This window comes from Cucurbita pepo, chromosome LG11, assembly GCF_002806865.2.
Source record: "Cucurbita pepo subsp. pepo cultivar mu-cu-16 chromosome LG11, ASM280686v2, whole genome shotgun sequence".
Classification (NCBI taxonomy): Eukaryota; Viridiplantae; Streptophyta; class Magnoliopsida; order Cucurbitales; family Cucurbitaceae; genus Cucurbita; species Cucurbita pepo.
Window position 1 is genome coordinate 2,650,449 of NC_036648.1, and position 19,127 is coordinate 2,669,575.

General features: G+C 37.4%; 1 protein-coding gene across 3 annotated transcripts; it reads left to right on the forward strand.

The window, feature by feature from the left end:
* The first annotated feature begins 1,802 nt into the window (after positions 1-1,802).
* Positions 1,803-18,569, forward strand: LOC111805178 (E3 ubiquitin-protein ligase UPL2-like). 3 transcript variants are annotated; one of them, XM_023690107.1, is made up of 17 exons: positions 1,803-1,987; positions 2,190-2,313; positions 5,289-5,384; positions 5,477-5,683; positions 5,844-12,366; positions 12,459-13,552; positions 13,617-13,919; positions 13,996-14,200; positions 14,515-14,777; positions 14,883-15,178; positions 15,489-16,608; positions 16,687-16,833; positions 16,965-17,045; positions 17,131-17,356; positions 17,470-17,609; positions 18,049-18,155; positions 18,242-18,569. In XM_023690107.1, exons 2-17 carry the CDS (start codon positions 2,218-2,220, stop codon positions 18,342-18,344), a joined length of 11,007 nt encoding a protein of 3,668 aa, XP_023545875.1. In that variant the 5' UTR covers positions 1,803-1,987; positions 2,190-2,217; the 3' UTR covers positions 18,345-18,569. The 3 variants fall into 3 exon arrangements, with proteins under 3 accessions (XP_023545875.1, XP_023545877.1, XP_023545876.1); XM_023690109.1 differs by having other exon boundaries at positions 12,486-13,552; XM_023690108.1 differs by having other exon boundaries at positions 2,193-2,313.
* The last annotated feature ends 558 nt before the right edge of the window (positions 18,570-19,127 follow it).

A 19,127-nucleotide genomic window follows, 5' to 3' on the forward strand; every position in this document is an offset into this window, starting at 1 on the left:
CGAGTGTTTTGAATGCTCATTGGCTTCCTGAGCCACGAACATTCCAACAACAATCTTTGAGTACAGGAATGAAGGAGCCATGAAATTTTAGTTTCTTTCACTAGGAGCTTCAAGAGCATCATTTCTCATGAAGCCAAAAAAAGGAACAGTATAGGAGACAAGGATCAAGGATTATTCTTCATATGATCCTCGGTCTTTCTTTTTCAATGCTTTAAAATCGACTTAAATAAACAAATAAATAATTATTGTTCCAAATTCATATTGAAGTACAAGAAAAAAATATTACTTAATTGTTCTTAATTAAGTAAGAAAAATAGAATAAAAATAACTATTACTTAATTGTTCTTAATTAAGTAAGAAAAATAGAATAAAAATAACTATTACTTTGATTTGAACATCTTTTTAATATACGTTAATATTAATGTTATACATATGTGAAAATTATGCAAAATAATTTTAAATTAGAGATTTGAGGAATTATTTAAATTATTTTATTTGTGGAAGTTTAAAGTTTTAATGTAGTTTTCTTTTTTTCAGTTGAGTCCCGTAGTTAAAGATATAATAATAAGTTTGCCTAGTTAAAGATATAATAATAAGTTTGCCACGTGGCATCACGTGATTGGGGGCACAGAGTTAAAAATTGTAATCCAGTTCCAAATATTAGTTTTTTATTTGTAAAGTTTAGAAATATAGATTTTATTAAATATTAGTTTTTTATTTGTAAAGTTTAGAAATATAGATTTTATTTTTTCTAATTTTTAATCCATATTACTGATCGGAGTTTAAATAAAATTAGTTGAAATGCAAAATAATAATAATAATAATACATAAATAATAACGACAGTGACATAAGTTAAAATAACATTAGTTATATAATTACGATACTAAATTATATAATGTACGTATTAGTATTTTAATTCAATTTAGTTCATTTTTATGAAGGAATTTTCCAATATTTATTTGGGTCTACTTTTAAAAATTAGTATTTTAGTCTCTAAATTGTCCAAATTTCAAATTACAATAATTAAAATAAAAATTAAGATTTAGAAAGAGTTTAGTGTGATTAGGGGAGCAAAAACTAAAAATATTAAAAATAGGATTTTAAATATATTTTGATTACATAAAATAACCAGGTTAGAAAGAATGCAAATTACTATAATTAAAAAAAATATTACCTTCCATTTATTATTTATTATTTGTATCTAAGTAATAAAATTATTAACTGTAATATAATAAGCCGCTAGTTTATTAGACATTATTTAAAATTGAAATTATAGAGGTAAATATAACATATTAAAGATAATGTTGAATTTCGTACATATAAGCATGTATTATAAAGTATAGGTAAAAGATTCATTAAAGTTCAAATAAGACACAAATTAAATACATTTCTAAATTCTTAATCTAAAATAAAAGACAGTCATCAGAGCATAAAAGGCTAAATTAAAAAAAAAAAAAAAAAACTTCAAATTGCTCACTTTTTTAAAATGGTATATTATTTTCGGTATTATATTTAACTATTCACAATAATTTCAAAACTATAAATATTGTGATTTGAAATGATCTAATTTTTTTATATTTTTTAAAATTAATTGAGAAATTAAATAAAGAAATAAATATATTTTTTAAACTAAACAAACATTATACAAATTAAAAAAAAAGAAAAAATAAAATAAGAAATACAAGGAGGGTATCAGTGAAAGAAAGGACTTGGTGTCAGCTACCACTATATATACCAACTTCTTTTCAATTACAAGGGTTCACTATTTAGAATTATAGAATTTTATACGTAACACACAGCGACTCGCGAACCCCACCCCCACCCTCTCTCTCTCTCTTTTCTTCCCTTTCTCCCATCGTTTCGTGGTTTCCACCTCTCTTTCTATCTCTCTCGCTCTCAGACCCATCGATTTGCCTGTTGCTGTTCAACTCTCACCAATTATCGGATGTGCGTGTTTCCGGTATCATTCTGTATCTTCTCCCTCAGGTATCCCCTTATTCTATCTCTTTAACTCACTCACTTCATCTTCTTTTTTTTGTTTTCTACCCATTGCAATTATTTTGATTTTAGTGTTTAGGGTTTTTGATGCACCTGTTGCTATGTTTGATTGTATCGTTTCTTGTTATTTCGTTATTCGTAATTTTTGGTGCATCTTTTTCCTTTTGTGTTTTTTGTTTCTTTTTTACAGTAGTTGAAAGTCGAGAAGTCGAGGTGAGATGACTACGCAAAGATCAAGCTTGCCGTCGAGGCTGCGGCAGCTTCTATCTGGCGAGGGCTCCTTTGGTCCTTCTATCAAACTCGACTCCGAGCCTGTTAGTTCCTGATTTCTTGTTTTTTTATTTTTGATTTATTCTTAGCGGATATTTTTCATGCATTATGACTTCTCTGTCGCTTTCCGATGGATATCATCAGACCATTGCTCCTATTGTTATGCCCAACTAGCGATTACATAGTTTGATTGTCGTATTTTTGTTTGGATGACTCGATTTTTTGTGGGGAAGGGCGTCTATGGGAATTTTAGGTGACTATAACGTTCTGGAGATGATTCTGTCAACTTACTTAATATTTGGTAGCTTTGCCTTGTTTAGTTGATTTTGACTGGATTTCGATTGAGTAACCAATTTCGTTCTGATGTCTTAATGGGGATATTCGTGTTATACTGCTGTATTTCACACTTTTCAGCACCATGTAGTGCAGTTTAAGTTAGTCGAAAACTCTTTAATCACTTCACGTTTTTGGTAATTGTTTTTCTCTTAATAAGTTTTATCACACATTGCGTTCACATGTATTTATGCATATTTTATGATTTTAAGCAGCTATTCTTGTTCTTTTACGTGTTTTTGTTTCTCAATTGATAAAGTGATACTTGGAATTATCGTCGAGGCCAATGGCCTGTTTACTACAGTAACCAATGGTTAAGCATTTTTTTAAAGCTTGAAGCATTGAAAATTTATCAGTAGGGGCCACTTTCTAAGTATGTTTTCTGTGCTATTGATATTGATAGGCGTCACACGCCATATTCAGTCATATTTTGAATGCCCCAAAAATTAGATTAATATACTTATGCATGGTTGGAACGAAAAAACTAAGACCCCGTTTGATAACCATTTGGTTTTTAAGTTATTGATATTTGAAAATTGTGCTTGTTTTCTTACCCTTTCTTTACTGTGGTTTTAAGGGAACATTTAGATTCACAACCAAATTCCAAAAACAGGAACAAGTTTGTAAAAGCTACATATTTTTTTTTAGTTTTCAAAACCTGGCTTGGACATTGAAAACATTTCTAAAAGTGGATGATGAAACAAAGAAATCATAGGTGGAAGTAGAGTTTATAAGCATAATTTTCAAAACAAAAAAACAAATGGTTAAAAAATGGGGATCTAAATTGTGTACGAGTTACAATACGCGAAGTACATCATGAGCCCCACTTGGAACATACAGAGATGTGGTCTGGCTGAAAAATAGTAGATATGGAAGTGCCAGATATTCCTGCAAGATCCAATAAACATTGATGCGTGGATATGTGAAATTCCGTCAAGTCAGTATTTGTTGGGAANTTTTTTTTTTTTTTTTTTTTTTTTTTTTTTGAAAATCTAATCTTTATGTAACTTATTATATCACTTATGATTTTTTCATTTACTGTAAAACATATTAAATTCAATTAGACAATTACAACAAAGGTTCATGGAAGAAAAAGTTCATTCTATCAAGATACTAACTCCCCCCTACCAAACCCCCGCAAGGAATAGAAGCCGTAAAAGATGGCTCTAAGAAGTCAGAATTTGTGCAAAATTTGAGTTCTCTTCACTCGAGAACTTAACCTCCTAATCTACAGGAAGATATATGTGAAGCATAGGAATCTTGGATGCTTCTTCTTTGAAGAAGTTATGTTCCTCCCGTACAACCAAACATAAGATTTCGATTTATCAGTTGATATCACTTCTGTGGTAGTAAAGGTCCCTTAAAATGGTTGAGGCCTTTTCATTTGGTTCATCCTCCTTGGAGATGTCAAGAATGTGGCAGATATTATCCATAAGAGGCATCAGATAGTTTTTTTCAAGTAAATGGTGTGTGCTGTGTGTGTGAGTTAGTGCGTTTATTTGTGTTAGTGATGTTGAATACAAAAACACCTTTTTCCTGGAGGCGTGTAATTGCTATATGAGGCTATTGATTTTTCAGGATTATCATATCTAACTTTCACCTAGTAACCCCTTTGAAAGTAAAGCTGAAGTTGTTTGGTTGAATGCATAAGAAATGTCTTATGGGTTTTTTGGAGTGAAGCTTTAAATGTGTTTCAGATAAGTGTTGGAGGTTTTTGGAGATATGGATCTTACCACTTTCTGGGCTCCTCATGATATGCTATATCTAATTTATTTTCTAATTTCTTTGGTTCATGCCAAAGCGAGAAGGTTAACTGATTATTGATGTTTTTAAAGGCTTAAAAACATCACGTATGCCCGAAGCCAAATCTGAAATTTTTAGTCTTGAGTTTTGTGCCTTCGTTAGATTATAAGAGACTTGCACCTCTTGTAGAAAAGTTTTATGCTTCATGAAACACAGGCTTCAAGTTATATGCCTCATGAAATAACTTGATGAATAATACGAATTTTTCATACTATTCAAAAGTACAAAAGCTCACTTATGCTTTTTATGTAAATATAGCACATATTTAATTTAATAGTATATGGTTTTGTAATTTTCATGCCATCCATTCTTATTCTCTTCTGTTTGCTTTTTATCTACAATGCCAGATTGTGGAATTCCTCGATGTTAGCCAGACATAATGTTGTTGTTTATGTGTTTGCATTTTTGAAGGAAGAATTTGGAAATTCTTCTGCTCTCTCTCTGGCGGGCATCTAACTCGCCTTAGTTGCTTGGCTTGGGTTTTTTTTAAAGTTCTTGCATGAGAGAAATGTTACACTCACATTTAAAAACCGTTAGTTTATTATCCATATGCCTTTTATTTTTAAATCTCGTTATTCGCTACATAGATGATATTTCCTCTTGCTTTTTAGCAATAATGTTCTGTTTTATTTATAAATTTTTGCTAGGCATTATTATTTTGGTCTGGAGGCATGTTTTGTATGGTTAGTTATTTGGCCTCTTTTGATAGACCGTAATTTTATGTGTTATTTTNAAAAAAAAAAAAAAAAAAAAAAAAAAAAAAAAAAAAAAAAAAAAAAAAAAAGGAAAGAAAAGAAAAAACAATAATTTTACTGATTATTGTTATTATTATTATTTATGTATGTATATCTATTGACATAGGAAGTATATTTGTTGTATGCAGCCTCCCAAAATCAAAGCTTTTATTGACCAGGTGATCCAGTGTCCATTGCATGATATAGCAATACCTCTTTCTGGTTTTCGATGGGAATATAATAAGGTGGTAAAATGTTTGTTTTTTGTAGCATGAAGTTTTTATTCCTTGAATGATTTTCAAATATCCAATATAAGACTTTTTTCCTCGGATTTCAGGGGAATTATCATCATTGGAGGCCTCTATTTCTGCATTTTGATACATATTTCAAGACATATTTATCTTGTAGGAATGACCTTCTTTTGTCTGATAAAATTTTAGAAGATGATAGTCCATTTCCCAAACATGCAATTCTACAGATTCTGCGTGTCATGCAGATAGTATTAGAGAATTGCCATAATAAGGGCTCTCTCGATGGATTAGAGGTATGTCATGCTGATGATATTGGATTCTCAGTGCTTTTTTATTTTGGTCGACTGCAAAACTATTTATTTTCTCTCTTTATATTAGGAGTGTATTTTCACCTTAATTTTACTGTAGTTTATGAATGTCCTCATTTTTCTGTTTTTTTTCTTCCTCCAACAGCATTTCAAGCTCCTTCTTGCATCAACAGATCCTGAAGTTCTTGTAGCTGCATTGGAAACTCTTTCTGCTCTAGTCAAAATAAATCCCTCAAAACTTCATGGAAGGGGGAAGTTGATTGGTTGTGGTTCTGTAAATAGCTATCTCCTGTCTCTTGCACAGGGATGGGGAAGCAAGGAGGAGGGCTTGGGTTTATATTCATGTGTTGTTGCAAATGAGAGAACCCAAGAGAAAGGACTATGCCTATTTCCGCATGAAGTAGAAAATGATATGGATAATGCTCAGTACCGGATAGGTTCTAGCCTATATTTTGAATTGCACGGCTCTGGTGCTAAAGATAGCGATGAAAGCAGTTCAAGTTCAAACTCTTTTAATTCCCGGGTTATACACATACCAGATTTACATTTAAAGAAGGAAGATGATTTGGTTGTGTTGAAACAGTGTATTGAGCTGTATAATGTACCTCCTGAGTTTAGATTCTCGCTCTTGACCAGGATCAGATATGCTCGTGCGTTTCGATCTTCTAAAGTATGCAGGCTATATAGTAGAATATGCCTTCTTGCCTTCATTGTACTTGTTCAGTCTGGTGACTCTCACGATGAACTTGTTGCCTTCTTTGCTAATGAACCAGAATATACTAATGAGTTAATTAGAATTGTGCGGTCAGAGGAAACTGTTTCTGGGTCCATTAGGACACTTGCTATGCTTGCTCTGGGAGCTCAGTTAGCTGCATATTCATCATCTCATGAGCGGAGGATTTTGAGTGGATCTAGCATCAGTTTTGCTGGGGGGAACCGTATGATACTCTTGAATGTGCTGCAGAAGGCAATTTTATCATTGAAAACCTCAAACGATCCATCATCTCTTGCCTTTGTAGAAGCACTCCTTCAGTTCTATTTACTTCATGTGGTTTCCTCATCAGCTTCAGGAAACAACATCCGGGGTTCAGGTATGGTTCCCACTTTCCTACCTCTATTGGAGGATTCAGACCCTTCCCATTTGCATCTTGTTTGTTTTGCCGTGAAAACGTTACAAAAGCTCATGGATTTCAGCAGTTCTGCTGTATCTCTTTTTAAGGAGTTGGGGGGAGTTGAAATTTTGGTTGAAAGGCTGCAGACAGAAGTACATAGAGTAATTGGCTTAAGTGGAACTAATACTGATTCAATGATTATTGGTGAGAGCTCCAGATGTAATGATGACCAATTGTATAACCAAAAACGGCTGATTAAGGTTTCATTGAAGGCACTCGGAGTTGCTACATATGTCCCAACGAACTCTACAAATTCTTTACCTGTCATACTGTCACAGATATTTGGCAATATAGATAAATTTGGTGGTGATATTTATTGTTCAGCTGTGACTCTAATGAGTGAAATCATCCACAAAGATCCCACCTGTTATCCTTCATTGCATGATATGGGTCTTCCGGATGCATTTTTAGCTTCAGTGGCTGCTGGGATACTGCCTTCTCCTAAGGCAGTTACTTGTATTCCTAATGGGATTGGTGCAATTTGTCTAAATGCCAGGGGATTGGAAGCAGTGAAAGAAACTTCTGCACTGAGGTTTCTTATTGACATTTTTACCAAAGAAAAATATGTTTTGGCAATGAATGAAGCAATTGTTCCTCTGGCCAATGCAGTAGAAGAGCTTTTGCGCCACGTTTCATCATTGCGAAGCACTGGAGTTGATATTATCCTTGAAATAATTGAAAAAATTAGTTCCCTTGGGGAAAAAGACCCAATTGGCTCATCAGAAAAGCTTAATGGGAATACTGCAATGGAAACAGATTCTGATGACAAAGAAAATAACAGCAATTGCTCTCTTGTTACAGAAGAAGGGATTAATAACGATCAAGTCATTCAGTTATGCATTTTTCATCTGATGGTATTGGTACACAGGACAATGGAGAATTCTGAAACATGTAGGGTTTTTGTGGAGAATTCTGGAATTGAGGCTTTATTGAAGCTGCTTTTACGACCTAGCATTGCTCAGTCATCAAATGGAACTATTGCTTTACACAGTACAATGGTTTTCAAGGGTTTTACCCAGCATCATTCTGCTCCCTTGGCTCGTGCGTTCTGCTCCTTGCTAAGAGACCATCTAAAGAAAGCCTTGACTGGGTTTGGCTTGATTTCTGGGTCCTTTTTACTCGACCCCAGGACAACTCCAGATGAAAAGATATTTACTTCACTTTTTCTTGTTGAGTTCCTCTTGTTTCTTGCCGACTCTAAAGACAATCGATGGGTGACTGCATTGCTTACTGAATTTGGAAATGAGAGCAAGGATGTACTTGAAGATATTGGACGTGTACATCGTGAAATTTTGTGGCAGATTGCACTCCTTGAAGATGTAAAACCTGATTTAGAAGATGAGAGTACTGGTTCTGTTACTGAGTTGCAAAACTCGGAGGTCCATACAAATGAAGTTGAAGAGCAAAGGTTTAATTCTTTCAGGCAGTTCCTTGATCCTTTATTGAGGAGGACATCTGGATGGAGCATTGAATCTCAGTTTTTTGACCTTATTAACTTGTATCGGGACCTTGGCCGTGCCCCTAGTTCTCTTCAGAGGATGGGTTCTGATAGTTCATCTTTCCTGCAATTTGGAGCTGGTAATCAAGGACTGCGTGCAGGGTCTTCTGACACCACTGGGACCTCTAACGGAAAAGAACATTCCAATCAAAGAAATTGTTATGCTTCTTGTTGCGACCTGGTGAGATCCCTTTCTTTCCATACTACCCATTTGATTCAAGAGTTAGGGAAGGTGATGCTGCTTCCATCTCGTCGACGTGATGATGTGGTAAATGTATCGTCATCCTCAAAAGCTGTGGCTTCCACTTTGTCCTCCCTTGTGTTAGATCACATGAATTTTGGGGGTCATGTGAATGCTTCTGGATCTGAGGGATCAATATCAACCAAGTGCCGTTATTTTGGGAAGGTTATTGATTTTTTGGATGGCATATTACTGGACAGACCAGATTCCTGTAATCCTGTTTTGCTAAATTGCTTGTATGGGCATGGAGTCGTGCACTCAGTTCTGACCACTTTTGAAGCTACAAGCCAGTTGCTTTTCACAATAAATAGGGTACCTGCTTCTCCTATGGAAACCGATGATGCAACTTTAAAGCAGGATGAAAAGGCAGATAATGATCATTCATGGATTCAAGGCCCCTTAGCAAGCTATGGAAGACTCATGGATCACCTGGTTACCTCATCATTTATATTATCTTCATTCACTAAGCATTTGCTTGCACAACCTCTGACTAGTGGAGATGTTGCCTTTCCTCGTGATGCAGAGACTTTTGTGAAGGTCCTCCAGTCCATGGTTCTGAAGGCTGTTCTCCCTGTTTGGACACATCCCCAATTTATTGACTGTAGTTCTGAATTTATTACTACCGTTATATCTATCATTAGGCATATATATTCTGGGGTTGAGGTTAAAAATGTTAGTAGCAATTCCAGTGCTCGTATTACTGGCCCTCCTCCAAATGAAACAGCAATTTCAACAATTGTTGAGATGGGTTTCTCGAGGAGCAGGGCTGAAGAAGCATTGAGGCAAGTTGGATCTAACAGTGTGGAATTGGCCATGGAGTGGTTGTTCTCACACCCAGAGGAAGTCCAAGAGGATGATGAGCTTGCTCGTGCGCTTGCCCTGTCATTAGGAAACTCTGAGTTGGAAATGAAGGAACCTGTTTCAAGTGAGGTCTCGAAGCAGATAGAAGAGTCTGTCCATCTACCTTGTACCGAGGAGTTGTTATCTACATGTATAAGGCTTTTGCGAGCCAAAGAAGCACTGGCATTCCCAGTTAGAGACCTGCTTGTGATGATTTGTTCTCAAAATGATGGTCAAAACCGGTCTAAGGTCATCTCTTTTCTAATTGACAGTGTGAAGGGCTGTGATACAGTTGCTGACAGTGGAAATAGTACTACATTATCTGCTCTTTTTCATGTTATTGCCTTAATCCTTAATGATGATACTGTGGCACGAGAGTCTGCCTATAAGAATGGTTTGGTTGCAGTTTCCTCAAATCTACTTTCGCGATGGGACTCTGGATTGTCTGATGGGGTTAAAGTTGAAGTTCCTAAGTGGGTTACAGCTGCATTTCTTGCCATTGATCGGCTTTTGCAGGAGGAGAAGAAATTCAATCCTGAAATCGCAGACCAGCTGAAAAGGGATAATGTTGGTGGTGACACTTTGACTATTGATGAAGACAAACAAAATAAGTTGCAGTCTGCCTTGGGACTTTCCCCAAAGTATATTGATGTTGGCAATCAAAAGAAACTCATTGAAATTGCTTGCAGCTGTATGAAGAAAAGGCTTCCTTGTGAAACAATGCATGCTGTGCTGCAGTTATGCTCCAGTCTCACCAGATCTCATTCTGTTGCTGTTAGTTTCCTTGAAGCAGGGGGCTTAACCTCCCTGCTTTCTTTACCAACAACTAGCCTCTTTCCTGGGTTCGACAGTATTGCATCTACTATTATCCGTCACATCCTTGAAGATCCTCAAACTCTGCAGCAGGCAATGGAATCTGAAATCAAGCACACCCTTATCACTGCTATGAACAGGCATCCAAATGGCAGGGTAACCCCCAGAAACTTTTTGTTAGGTTTAAATTCTGTTATTACACGGGATCCTGTGATATTTATGCGAGCTGCTCAATCTGTCTGCCAAATTGAGATGGTTGGTGAGAGGCCTTACATTGTATTGCTGAAAGATCGAGAAAAGGATAAGAGCAAAGAGAAAGACAGAGAGAAGGAAAAATCAATGGAGAAAGAGAAAATACAGAATCATGATGTGAAAGTTGCTTTGGGTAATGCGAATTCTGCCCTTATTGGAAATGTGCACAGCAAGCCTCATGATTCGAACTTAAGAAGTAGTCGTGTTCATAAAAAATCCTCCCAGAATTTCATAAACGTGATTGAGCTTCTTTTGGAGTCTGTTTATACATTTATACCTCCTATGAAGGATGATGTTACCGTGGAGTTGGCCTGCAGTGCCCGAGCCTCGTCTGATATGGACATTGACGTTTCTGCTGTGAAGGGAAAAGGGAAAGCCATTGCTTCTTTGTCTGAAGATAATGATGCAAATAGCCAGGAAGCTTCTGCATCATTGGCAAAAGTCGTGTTTATTTTGAAGTTATTGACAGAGATTTTGTTGATGTATGCCTCCTCAGTTCATGTCCTGCTTCGGAAGGATACTGAAGTTTGTTGTTCCAGACCTGTTCATCAAAGGGGCTCGAGTGGCGGATGCACCGGTGGAATATTTCACCACATCCTTCATGAATTTATCCCATTATCTCGAAATTCTAAGAAGGAAAAGAAAGTTGATGGTGACTGGAAGCATAAATTAGCAACCAGGGGGAGTCAGTTTCTGGTTGCATCGTGTGTCCGTTCCAGTGAGGCAAGGAGAAGGATTTTTGTGGAGGTTGGTTCTATTCTGAACCAATTTATTGATCCATGTAACGGTTCTAGGCCACCGAGCAGTGACCTTCAAGCATTTGTTGACCTGCTAAATGATATGTTAGCAGCCCGTACACCCACTGGCTCATACATCACTACAGAAGCTTCTGCTACTTTTATTGATGCTGGTCTCGTTAGTTCTTTCACTCAAATTCTTAAAGTGCTGGATCTGGACCATCCAGACTCGCCTAAAGTTGTTACAGGTCTTATTAAAGCCCTGGAACTGGTAACCAAGGAACATGTTCAATTGGCAGATTCTAATACAGGAAAGGGGGATAATTCATCAAAAACTCCCGATCACAATCAACCTGGAGGTGAGAATATTGGCGAGACACCCAGGTCAATGGAAACAGCATCACAGTCCAATCATGAATCGACCCCAGCCGATCAGACTGAGTCATATAATGCTAACCAGAACTATGTTGGTTCAGAGGCTGTTACAGATGATATGGAGCATGACCAAGATCTTGATGGGGTTTTTGGTCCCAATGGAGAGGATGAGTACATGCATGAAACTTCTGAGGATGCACGGGGTCTTGAAAACGGCATTGATACTGTGGATATTCGAATTGAAATTCAACCTCATGGACCAGAAAATCTTGATGAGGATGACAACGAGGAGATGTCTGGGGATGATGGTGATGAAGTGGATGAAGATGAGGATGAGGATGAGGATGAGGAGGAGCAGAATGATCCAGAAGAGGATGAAGTCCACCATCTTCCACATCCTGATACAGACCATGATGATCATGAGATTGATGATGATGAATTTGATGAGGTACTGGAGGAAGATGATGAAGATGATGAGGATGATGAAGATGGTGTTATATTAAGACTGGAAGAGGGTATTAATGGAATAAATGTTTTTGATCATGTTGAGGTTTTTGGAAGAGATACTTCTCAAAATGAAACTCTCCATGTGATGCCAGTTGAAATATTTGGCTCTAGACGTCAAGGGCGCACAACTTCCATTTATAATCTTTTGGGAAGAACAGGAGATAATGTTGCACCCACACGACATCCTCTTTTAGGTGGTCCTGCTTTGCATGCAGCTCCTTTTAGACCTTCGGGTAACTTTTTCCTATGTCTTGCTTCTTTTTATGCCGACTGTATATTTATATATGTATTTATTCCTCATAATGGTCTGCTGAATTTGTTTCAGAGAATAATCGGGATATGGTTCTTTCAGAAAGGACCTTGGAAAACAATTCTTCTGGGCTGGATACTGTTTTCAGGTCTTTGAGAAGTGGTCGCCATGGGCACCGGCTAAACTTGTGGGCCAATGATAACCAGCATAGTGGTGGCTCTAGCAATGGTGCAATACCCCAAGGCCTTGAGGAGTTTCTTGTTTCCCAGTTGAGGAGACCAACTCCTGAGAAGTCGTCTGAACTCAATGCTACAGTAGAGCCTGATAATAAAGATAGCAGTGGACAAATACAGACATCAGAACCCAGTGGAAGGTCTGAGACTATTGTTGAGAACAGTGGGCAGCATGATAGAGATGGTTTACCACCGCCTGGGCCAATCAATATTTTTGATGGCTCCAACAGTGGACCCGCCGTAATTGAATCACTGCAAGGAACACAGGTGACTCAACAAACGCAACCTGTTGAGATGCAATTTGAACCTGGTGATGCAGCCGTGCGGGATGTCGAAGCTGTAAGTCAAGAAAGTGGTGGAAGTGGTGCAACTTTAGGGGAGAGTCTTCGGAGTCTGGATGTAGAAATTGGAAGTGCAGACGGTCATGATGATGGTGGAGATAGACAAGGTTCTGCTACGGATAGAATGTCATTGGGTGATTCACAAGCTGCTCGCATGAGGAGGACCAATGTTTCTTACAGTAATTCTGCCCCTCTAAGTGGGAGAGATGCATCTCTACATATTGTGACTGAAGTTTCAGAAAATTCAAGTCGGGAGGCTGATGAGGAGGGTCCGGTTGGGGAACAGCAAACTAACAGTGATACCGGTTCAGGGGCAATAGATCCTGCATTTTTGGATGCTCTTCCTGAGGAATTACGTGCTGAAGTTCTTTCAACCCAACAGGGTCAAGTGGTGCAGCCACCAAACAATGAGCCACAGAATGCTGGAGACATCGATCCAGAATTCTTGGCAGCACTTCCTCCAGATATTCGAGCTGAAGTTCTAGCACAGCAGCAAGCACAAAGGCTGCATCAATCTCAGGAGCTGGAGGGTCAGCCTGTTGAGATGGATACTGTGTCGATAATCGCTACATTCCCTTCTGATCTTCGAGAAGAGGTAATGTGTTTATTTATTCTAAGGTGGTATTTCTTTGTCAGCTGACATTAGATATTAACTGCAGGTTTTGCTAACTTCCTCTGAAGCTATTCTTGCTAATCTCACGCCTGCTCTTGTTGCTGAGGCAAATATGTTGCGTGAGAGATTTGCACATCGTTATCACAACCGTGCTCTCTTTGGCATGTATCCTAGAAACCGCAGAGGTGAAAGTTCCAGAAGAGTTGAAGGTATTTCTGGCTTGGACAGAACTGGTGGCAGCATTTCCTCTCGCAGATCTCTTGGAGCTAGGCTCATTGAAGCTGATGGAGCTCCCTTAGTTGATACAGCTGCTTTGTATGCTATGATACGGTTGCTTCGTGTAGTGCAGGTATTTCCTCTTCTTGAAATGTTCTTCTTTTGCTTTTTATATTTTGCCCTCTTTTCTAATGGATTCCATTTTTCAGCCTTTGTATAAAGGTCAACTGCAGAGGCTACTTTTAAATTTGTGCGCTCATAATGAAACCAGGACGTCATTGGTGAAAATTCTTATGGACATGTTGCTATTTGATAGAAGAAAGCTTGCTAGCCAGTCAAATTCTACTGAGCTTTCATATCGCCTTTATGCTTGTCAACGTAATGTCATATATTCACGTCCTCAATTTTTCGAAGGTAAGAACTTTGGTTTCTGTAGCCATTGTTCTTATTTATTTATTTCCTATTTAGCTATCAAAATTTATGATTTTTTCTTGATGGGCTATGGCCATTTGAGTGAGATCAGTAAATTATTTGCATGTTGGAATTTGTTTATCTTAACCAGGACACGTCAGCATGCATTTTGATTCAATTCATCCTGTCACATAAAAACTGTGAAAAAAAAAAGTTACAAATGAAACTTTAATTTTAGTTTTTCCTCCATTATCTATTTTTGCTTGGGTGTTATCACCTCATTGGTAATAGCTATGCATTTTCTCTTTACTTTATAGGTGCTCCTCCTTTGGTGTCAAGACGAGTTCTAGAAACTCTAACCTATTTGGCCAGGAATCATCCATATGTAGCTAAGATATTACTTCAGTTCAAGTTTTTCAGACCCACATTACGGGAATCAGAGAGTGCATATCAGGATTGTGGTAAAGCAGTGATGGCAGTTGAACATAATCTACAGTCCGAAGGTTACTTGTCAATTGCGTTACTTCTAGGCCTTCTAAACCAACCCCTGTATTTGAGAAGTATTGCTCACCTTGAGCAGGTAAATCATTTTTTTGAACTGTATGTTTTCTTTATTTTATTGGTAATATTTGGCACATTCGGAAGTTAAAACTATTTAGATGACCTCTTTGTATTCTTTCCTCAGCTGCTCAATTTATTGGAAGTGATCATTGATAACGCCGAAAGCAAATCACACTCACCCGAGCAATCTGCACCTTCTACTGCTGAGCAACCAGCTGTTCCTGAAGTTTCCTCATCTGATGCTGAATTGAATGCAGATTCTGGTGGCGTATCCTCTGGGGTTGGAACATCATCTAAGATTGGTGCATACTCTAAAACAACAGCTTCAACTTCTGATGGTGAATTTGATAGCCATAGTATTCTAGCAAAGCTGCCAGAAGCAGAATTACGGCTTCTGTGCTCACTCTTAGCACGAGAAGGGTATGAATTTGCTTTAATTGACAGATGCAGCTTTCCGTAGAATTGTTTCTTTAAGGATGATTACTATCTAATTAGAAGAGTATGGCAGTTATGGAGTCTTTTCCTTCATTATGACTTTTGTTTCCTTCCTTCCCTGTTTGTTCTTAATATATTTTCATAGCTTAATGTGTGATAAATCTTGATTCATTCTTTCCTCCATAGGTTTTTCATTTTGTTCATTTCTTTAACATTCGAGATGCATAAATATTGCTTTGTACTTCCCTGGGCAAAAATCTCAGGTGCTTGGTCTAATGTCTTTTGTATTATATAGGTTGTCAGACAATACTTATGCTCTTGTGGCAGAGGTGATGAAGAAGCTTGTAGCCATTGCTCCAATTCATTGTCGCCTGTTCATTACTGAGCTATCAGAATCTGTCCAGAAGTTGACAAGATCGGCTATGGATGAGTTGCACATGTTTGGAGAGGCAGTGAAAGCACTCCTCAGTACATCATCTTCTGATGGAGCTGCAATATTAAGAGTTCTTCAGGCATTAAGCTCTCTTGTTGCATCACTGGTTGAAAAAGGAAAAGATTCTTCAATTCTTCCTGAAAAAGAGCATGCTTCTGCCCTTACTTTGGTTTGGGATATCAATGCTGCTTTGGAGCCCTTGTGGCTAGAGCTGAGCACCTGTATTAGCAAAATTGAGAGCTATTCAGATTCTTCACCTGATATGCTGGCTTCATTTCGAACTCCTACAATGAAGCCAGCTGGTGTAACACCCCCACTTCCCGCTGGAAGTCAGAATATATTACCATACATTGAATCTTTTTTTGTGGTTTGTGAGAAGTTGCATCCTACCCAGACTGGTTCAGATCAAGAGGTGAATATTGCTACGGTCTCTGAGGTTGAGGATGCTAGCGTTTCTGCAACACAGCAAAGAACTACAGTACCAACCCAAAAAGTTGATGAAAAACATGTTGCTTTCGTTAGGTTCTCAGAGAAGCACAGAAAACTATTGAATGCTTTTATTCGGCAAAATCCTGGATTGTTGGAGAAGTCTTTCTCCCCTATGTTGAAGGTCCCTCGATTTATTGATTTTGACAATAAGCGTTCTCATTTTAGATCAAAAATAAAGCACCAACATGATCATCATCATAGTCCTTTGAGAATTTCTGTTAGGAGGGCATACATTCTTGAAGATTCGTACAATCAGTTGCGAATGAGATCGACACAAGATTTGAAAGGTAGGCTGACAGTTCACTTCCAAGGAGAGGAAGGTATTGATGCTGGTGGGCTTTCAAGGGAATGGTATCAGTTACTATCCAGGGTTATCTTCGACAAGGGAGCATTGCTTTTCACGACTGTTGGCAATGATTCAACATTTCAGCCGAACCCCAATTCTGCTTTCCAAACAGAGCATCTATCATATTTTAAATTCGTTGGGCGAGTGGTCAGTGCCAACTTTTTGCATTTAATGGATTAAGTTAAAAACTGACTTTGTACACACCTAATCGGTTTCTCTTACCAGGTTGGTAAAGCGCTTTATGATGGACAGCTATTGGATGTCCATTTCACGCGGTCGTTTTACAAGCATATTCTTGGAGTCAAAGTTACCTATCACGACATTGAAGCTATTGATCCCGATTACTACAAAAACTTGAAATGGATGCTTGAGGTACTGTATACAAGTATTTACTTATGGTTGATAAGAATTGTCTTCTAATATTTGCACTTCTATGATGGTTGTTTTTTTCTAATGAGATAATTATTTAACTCATGTGAAATTGTCTCTTTGTTGCTTTCCAGAATGATATTAGTGATGTTTTGGACCTTACATTTAGTGTTGATGCGGATGAGGAGAAGCTGATCCTCTATGAAAGGACAGAGGTAATAATTCTCGTTCTCAATGTCTTGCCTGATGTAAAACATATGCAATACATTTTACTAAGATTGGACTATCTTGTTCCAATAGGTGACTGACTATGAACTGATTCCTGGTGGACGGAACACTAAAGTCACAGAGGAGAATAAGTACCAATATGTTGATCTAGTTGTTGAGCATCAGCTAACAACGGCTATACGTCCTCAGATTAATGCCTTTCTTGATGGTTTCCACGAATTAATTCCTAGGGAACTAATATCTATTTTTAATGACAAGGAACTTGAGTTGTTAATTTGTGGGCTCCCAGATATTGATCGTAAGTAATCTTTTTCATTGTTCTAAAAACAAATCCTTACAAATTAATGGTCTCTGCATACAAAGTTTGATGAGGGCATTCTCGCTTATGTTTTCATGCTAATGTTTTTTCAGTGGACGATATGCGAGCGAACACAGAATATTCAGGATATAGTGCTGCATCTCCTGTCATACTGTGGTTTTGGGAGGTTGTTCAATCCTTCAGCAAAGAAGACAAGGCCCGCCTTTTGCAGTTTGTGACTGGCACCTCAAAGGTATTATGATTTTGGTTAAGCACCTGCTGTAAATATGAAAGGCGACCAGGATTCATAGAAGAGTATCACTTAACTGTTCAAAATTCATAAAATTTTATTTTTCTGCAAATCGGTACCGTTTATTTTCGTAATTTTCGTATTTGGTTACTGTTATTTCTATCTGTATGAATGTGTACCGCAGTAAATGGTGAAATCCAATTAAACTGGCTACGGGTAATGGTTTATTTCATTTTATGGGGGACGAGGGGACGAAATGCTCTTCATTTCCCTCGATAAAGGGCTGCCTCATGATATATGTTAGTGTGATGAGTCGATCATGTTGTTTATCTGATGTTATATACCTTTTTTGAGATGAAAGGACTTGAGTGCCCATTAAAATACCCTCTTTTATAACTGGCTTGACCCACAGCCTGAACGCTCCTTTCTGTTATATTTGCAGGTGCCATTAGAAGGTTTCAGCGCTCTGCAGGGAATTTCTGGTTCACAGAAGTTTCAAATACACAAGGCATATGGCAGCCCAGAACACTTACCATCTGCTCACACATGGTATTGAGTGACGCTATTTATATTCTGTAATTCGTTATTTTGCTGGCCTGGAGATATTAACTGTTCGCTGTTCTTTGCCCCCACAGCTTTAACCAGCTAGATTTACCGGAGTATCCTTCAAAACAGCATCTGGAGGAAAAACTACTTCTTGCAGTTCACGAGGCAAATGAAGGATTCGGGTTTGGTTAAAAAAGGTGCAGTTGTGAAAAGTGGAAAAGCAGGTATAAACAGTGTATAATATAATTGGCATTTCGAAGTTGTGGGTGGAAAGAGAATTAGGAGGTGAAAAATGGTGGCTTATGACTTGTTGAGTTGATATATTGTTTATAAAATTACTGTACAGTCGTAAATCACTAAAGAAATTGCTTCCGCATATGAAATTTTGTCTACCTGTGTTTCTCTACCATTGTTTTATTATACTTCTTTAGATTCTTATTTGATTATTGTTTATGTAAAGTTCTACTTGCAAGAAATATTAACTAAATCCATCTGGGTATTTTTTTAAAAAAAAAATGTTAAATTCAGTATAGGACTTGAAAGTGCCTTTTTATTAGAATTTAATTTATAGTGAAATTAATTGCATTTTCCTTCGGATTCACCATCGAGCTGTTATAAGTATTATCTCTCTTTCCCTCACTGATTAGTAATTATTCATTTTGAATGAGTATTTGTAATGGGACGATTAGATTTACTTGTTTCAGTTCATTTTATTTCAATATTTTTTTTCCCCAATGATTGACAGGTAAGTGAGATGTTATTCTTGTCAATTTGATTAATCATATAGTCTAATTTTTTTTTGAATGATGGCTTTCTTAACATGGTACCCGTAGGGATAGAGGAACCTTCTTTACTTCCTACCCGCTACTTATTTCATTTTCCATCTCTCTAAATTTTTCATTTGTTTTTGCGGGGATTGGAGGTAGCGGGGTTGGGCCGAGGTTTCTAAGTGAGAAATTTGAGAAATTTGAATTT